General features: G+C 39.7%; 1 protein-coding gene across 1 annotated transcript in view; it reads right to left on the bottom strand.

Moving 5' to 3' along the window:
* ptpa.L (protein phosphatase 2 phosphatase activator L homeolog) overlaps positions 1-6,000 on the bottom strand; it is a 39,589-nt gene that overhangs the window by 32,005 nt on the left and 1,584 nt on the right. Inside the window, 1 exon segment of the mRNA NM_001096031.1 lies at positions 2,219-2,305. Within this exon segment, the coding sequence (NP_001089500.1) occupies positions 2,219-2,305 (87 nt within the window).

The following is a 6,000-nucleotide window of genomic DNA, read 5'->3' as shown; positions in this document are numbered from 1 at the left end:
GCCAGACATTTCCTGCAGTAGTATTATGAGAAATCTTAAAAAACAAAACAAAGTTCTTTATGCAACAAGAAAACATCCCAGTGGGAGACAGCATGATCTCATACAGAGTTATACACACGCTGTAGAGAATAAACACACCCACACAAGCAGGGACGTTCCTTGGGATTTCATTAGCTCCTGTAGGATAAAATCAGGATTAATGTCCAGTTCCATTGTTCTGCTCTTAGTGTTGCATCTGTCAGTTTCCCTGGTTTCATCATGTGACCTCACGCCAGGCTTTGGGTCAGTCTCGTGACGGCCGCGTGTAAAGCTGAATAGCCACATAATTGCAGCATCACTCAGAAAAGAAGTCGAGGTATAGACCTTAAAGCCACGTCTCCAGGCAACTGAGATAGGGGCCACATTCTAGTCCCATATCAACTGCATAGAGTCATTATAAAGGAATTTCTTCTTCCCTTCTCTGTATGCGTCTATTTATGTATGTAAGGGAGGTCGGAGCGACCAAATTGATTCCTTAAACATGCGCTTTAGAGTAAAAGCTATTAAATATATATATATATATATATATAATTAATAAATAATAATAATAAATATATATATATATATATATATATATATATATATATATATATATATATTTAATTAATATATATATATATATATAGATTTTTTTTATTTTAATTTTTTTTTTTACAGGTATAGGACCTGTTATACAGAATGCTCAGGACCTGGGGTGTTCCAGACAACGGATCTTTCTGTAATTTGGATCTTCATACCTTAAGTCCACCAAAAATAAAATAAAAAGTAGCAATAATAATGAGAGGCAGCTTTAGCAAGTGTCGAATTGAAAATTCGAACTCGAAATTAGAATTTTTGAATTCATTTATGGTCCAAACTGTCAAATTTAACTAGGGGGCAGATTTATCAAAGGTCGAGGTGAATTTTCGAATGGAAAAAATCCGAATTTCATGCTATTTTTTGTGTACTTCGACTAGGGAATAGTCCAAAAATTCGAATATCGATATTTATCATGTACTGTCTCTTTAAAAATTCGACTTCGACCATTCGCCATCTAAAAGCTGCCAAATTGCTGTTTTAGCCTATAGGGGACCTCCTAGAACCTATATGGTGTTAATTGGTGGACTTTGAAAAATCAAAGTGGTTTTTTTTGGGAAAACTTTGAATCGAATTCGATCGAATGCGCTATTCCTTCGATTTGTACGATTCGAATTTGGCCAAATACGGACCTATTCGAACAAAAAAAAAATTCAAAAATTTCAATTCGAAATTCGACCCTTGATAAATATGCCTAGGAGTTATTCAAATTCAATTTGAGTTTTTAAAAAAATTCAAATTCGATTTTCGAGAATTATCTTTAAGAACTCGAATCTGACTATTCGCCGCCTAAAACCTGCCGAATTGCTGTTAAAGTCAATGGGAGACGTCCAGGGATCAATTCGGATTTGTTTGCAGCCTTCCTGACATTCGAGTTTTTTTCGGAGGAATTTGAGTCGGTTTAATTCGTCCGAGTTTGAAGAAATCAATTTTTTTTAAAAAAATTTCGATTGGTCGAATTTATGAGAGTTTAGGGGGAGTTTTTAAAAACTGACATGAATTTGAAATTCGACCTTTGATTTGAATTCGACCTCCCCATGTGTTGCCTTACAGAGCTCATGTTTTTTTAGATGGGGTCACTGACTCCGATTTGAAAGGTGGAAAGCGTCAGAAGAAGAGGAAGACAAATAATTCAAAAACTATTAAAAAAAGAAAAAGAAAATAAAGACCAATTGAAAAGTTGCTTAGAATTAGCTATTTTATAACATACAGGTATTGGACCCGTTATCCAGAATGCTTGTGACCTGGGGTTTTCCGGATAACGGATCTTTACGTAATTTGGATCTTCATATCTAGAAAATCATGTAAACACGAAATGAACCCAATAGGCTGGTTTTGCCTCCAATAAGGATCTTAGTTGGGATCAAGTAATTTGAATTATTTCGAGAAAACGGAGTCTATGGCCTTTTCCACAATTCTGAGCTTTCTGGATGACAGGTTTCCGGATAACTGATCCCATACCTGTATAGGTTATATATATACATTGTATTTGCCCTTTAATCACACAGGATAACAGTGGACTGGATGGAAGGCAGCAAAACCACTCATCAGGCAGGGGGAGTCGAAAACATTTTCCTGCAGAATGTAGCAACTTTGTACCTACCTCAGAGACTGTGTAATCGTCAGTCAGTTTCTTTCCCTTGACTGCCTCGTTCAGGGCAAGTACGAACCCTATGTAATCTGCGTAGGCCTGCGGAAAGATGCACCAGTTAGGAACAAATAAAAGTCTACTTTTTCATACAAGTGTTTAGAGTGCACTTTTCATCACTTTTTTCCCTATTTTTTTAATATATTATTCCTTTTACACTGCTAATATAATGAGTTTAAAATCACAGTCTTCAGTTTGTGAGAAGGGGAAAGTCTTGTGATGTTGCTCTGCTTAGAACTGACCAAACATCAAATCACTCTTCTCTGCTCACTAACTTTTTTTTCCTAACAGAGTAGAAGGTCTTCAGGATTAATAGCCCCCGTAAGTTTGCTCATAGTCTGTACAAAGAGATCCCATAAAACTATGGCAGCATAGGTATTCCTCTGTACTAAGCACAATTCAGCAGGAACAGTCCCCTAAGTTTGCTCATACTCTGTACAGAGATCCCATAAAACTATGGCAGCATAGGTATTCCCTGTACTAAGCACAATTCAGCAGGAACAGTCCCTAAGTTTGCTCATAGTCTGTACAGAGAGATCCCATAAACTATGGCAGCATAGGTATTCCCCTGTACTAAGCACAATTCAGCAGGAACAGCCCCTAAGTTTGCTCATAGTCTGTACAGAGATCCCATAAAACTATGGCAGCATAGGTATTCCCTGTACTAAACACAATTCAGCAGGAACAGCCCCTAAGTTTGCTCATAGTCTGTACAGAGAGATCCCATAAAACTATGGCAGCATAGGTATTCCCCTGTACTAAGCACAATTCAGCAGGTACAACCCCCTAAGTTTGCTCATAGTCTGTACAGAGAGATCCCATAAAACTATGGCAGCATAGGTATTCCCCTGTACTAAGCACAATTCAGCAGGAACAGTCCCCTAAGTTTGCTCATAGTCTGTACAGAGAGATCCCATAAAACTATGGCAGCATAGGTATTCCCCTGTACTAAGCACAATTCAGCAGGAACAGCCCCTAAGTTTGCTCATAGTCTGTACACAGAGATCCCATAAAACTATGGCAGCAAAGGTATTCCCTGTACTAAGCACAATTCAGCAGGAACAGCACCTAAATTTGCTCATAGTCTGTACAGAGAGATCCCATAAAACTATGGCAGCATAGGTATTCCCTGTACTAAGCACAATTCAGCAGGAACAGCCCCTAAATTTGCTCATAGTCTGTATAGAGAGATATAAAACTATGCCAGTATAGGTATTCCCTGTACTAAACACAATTCAGCAGGAACAGCCCCTAAATTTGCTCATAGTCTGTACAGAGAGATCCCATAAAACTATGGCAGCATAGGTATTCCCCTGTACTAAGCACAATTCAGCAGGAACAGTCCCTAAGTTTGCTCATAGTCTGTACAGAGAGATACCGTAATCACTTGTAGATCGAATGCTTGAGAACTGCTGCAAACTAAGGAAGGTGTCAGGCAACTACATAGCAGGGGGGCAAATATACTAAAGCAAAGACAGAGGAAAACATACGATTTTAAATATACAATTATTTGATGCTATCCTATGGAACAAGAGCCTGCACAGCACAATATAACGGCATTTTGTCTTGGCATTATCTCTCTCTGGAAGGCCCATTCTGATGGTAGCGTTTAATATGGTCGGTATTCCTTTAAATCCGAGCAATAAAATTCTAAACCCTCACAAATCCCTTTATGCCATAGAGATAATCTACACAGATCTCTAGGGACTGTATCGTATAAAGCAACGACGGCAATAAATGTGAGCGTCACAGGCCCCTCCCCTACTGAACTGGGAGGCGGCCTAATTCAAGGATGCACTTGAGAATCAGATGCGAGTGCCGGATAACGATAGAGTGAGTGCAATTCTCAAACATGTCACAAGGGGGAGCAGTGAATATTACAGGCTGCAGAGACTCCCAAGTTTATACAATGTAAAACCAGCAGTCACATTGTATTGTAACTAATATAGCGCCAACATAGTCTGCAGTACTGCTCACTTCTGAATGACAATTTGGAAAGTGGTGCAAAGAACATTTAAAACCTCCCAAAAAGGGTGTCGCCGACCCTGTAAACTGTTCTAAACTGATACATTTAGTTGATACATCTCTTATCTCTGTCCCTGCTGAGCAGAATCCCTGAGTTTCATTAAAGGCACCTGTTAGAATTGATAAAATAGTTGCTAATACTGTTGAGAAATGTATCAACTAAATATTGCAAAATTGTAACAGATCAGAGTCTGCCCCTGAATGACTGAGCTGCCAGACTGAAACACCAAAGAAAGGAACCTTAAAGGGCACCTGTTGGGTAAAAATTAGGGACGCACCTAATCCACTATTTTGGATTCGGTCGAACCACCGAATCCTTTACGAAAGATTTGCTGAATACCGAACCGAATTTGCATATGCAAATTAGGGGTGGGAAGGGAAAAACATTTTTTACTTCGGGCCGAATCTGAATCCTGCTGAAAAATCCCGAACAGAATCCTGAATCCGGTGCATCCCTAGTAAAAATGTTATCCCCAACCAAAGGTGCACGCTAATAGAGCCTGCATTTCAGTTGGGGATAACAGTTTTTTTACCCCTACCGGGAGGGAGGTTCCGGTGCAAGCAGCCATGTTGTGTCACTCGCATGCGCATAATGAGCTTCCTCCCGGTGCAGGTAGCCTAACGCTGGCGGGGGGCATGTTTTAAAAAAAAAAAAAAAACTGTTATCCCCAACCGGCTCTATTAGTGCGCACCTTTGGTTGGGGATAAAATTTTTACCCAACAGGTAGAGTCATGTGCGGAACCAATTTCTAAGACCCGGACCCGACCTGAACCGCAACCCGCATTATTTACCCACTTTGATCCGCTACCCGACCCGGACCCGCCACTGCCTAATTCGCAAACCCGACCCATTACCTGCCGGCCAACATCAAACAGGAAGTGATGGTGCTGCAAACAGGAAGTGATATCATCAAAAGTGGGCGGGACAGAGACAAGTTTTGTAAAACTTTAAAAGGAGTAAAATATAGAAAATATTACATAAGATAAGAAATTTAGATGAGACCCGCAACCCGACCCGCACCTGAAAATCCTCCCCTCGTTCCGCAGGGTGCCCGCTTTTTTTGCGGGTAACCGACCCGCTGCAGGACTCTACCAACAGGTACCCTTTAAGATGTAAACTTCGATTTTGGAAAAACGGTAAAAAATGGAGGTGCCAAGTCAAGCAGCTTATTGACCCCTGTATGGGTCATTTGAGACAGTTATCTGGCCAGATGTCTATTGGGGAGGTTGTTAGAAAATGCCATTGGTCGAGGAGGATGAAATTGGCTGCTTCATGCTTTTCTCCCACAGTGAGAATTAATTAAAGGAAAACTATACCCCCAAAATGAATATTTAAGCAACAGATAGTTTATATCAAATTAAGTGGCATATGAAAGAATCTTACCAAACTGGTTATATATATATATATATATATATATATATATATATATATATATATATATATATATATATATATATATATATATATATATTTCGTGATGGTCTGTATGCTGCCTGAGAGATCACCTGACCGAAATACTGCAGCTCTATCTGTAGCGGGAAGACATCACCTGACCAGAAATACTGCAGCTCTAACTGTAGCAGGAAGAGATCACCTGACCAGAAATACTGCAGCTCTAACTGCAACAGGAAGAGATCACCTGACCAGAAATACTGCAGCTCTAACTGTAACAGGAAGAGATCACCTGACCAGAAATACTGCAGCTCTATCT

The sequence above is a fragment of the Xenopus laevis genome, chromosome 8L (assembly GCF_017654675.1).
Source record: "Xenopus laevis strain J_2021 chromosome 8L, Xenopus_laevis_v10.1, whole genome shotgun sequence".
Lineage (NCBI taxonomy): Eukaryota > Metazoa > Chordata > Amphibia > Anura > Pipidae > Xenopus > Xenopus laevis.
Note: the sequence above shows the minus strand (reverse complement) of the source record. Positions and strands in the feature narration are given on the sequence as shown.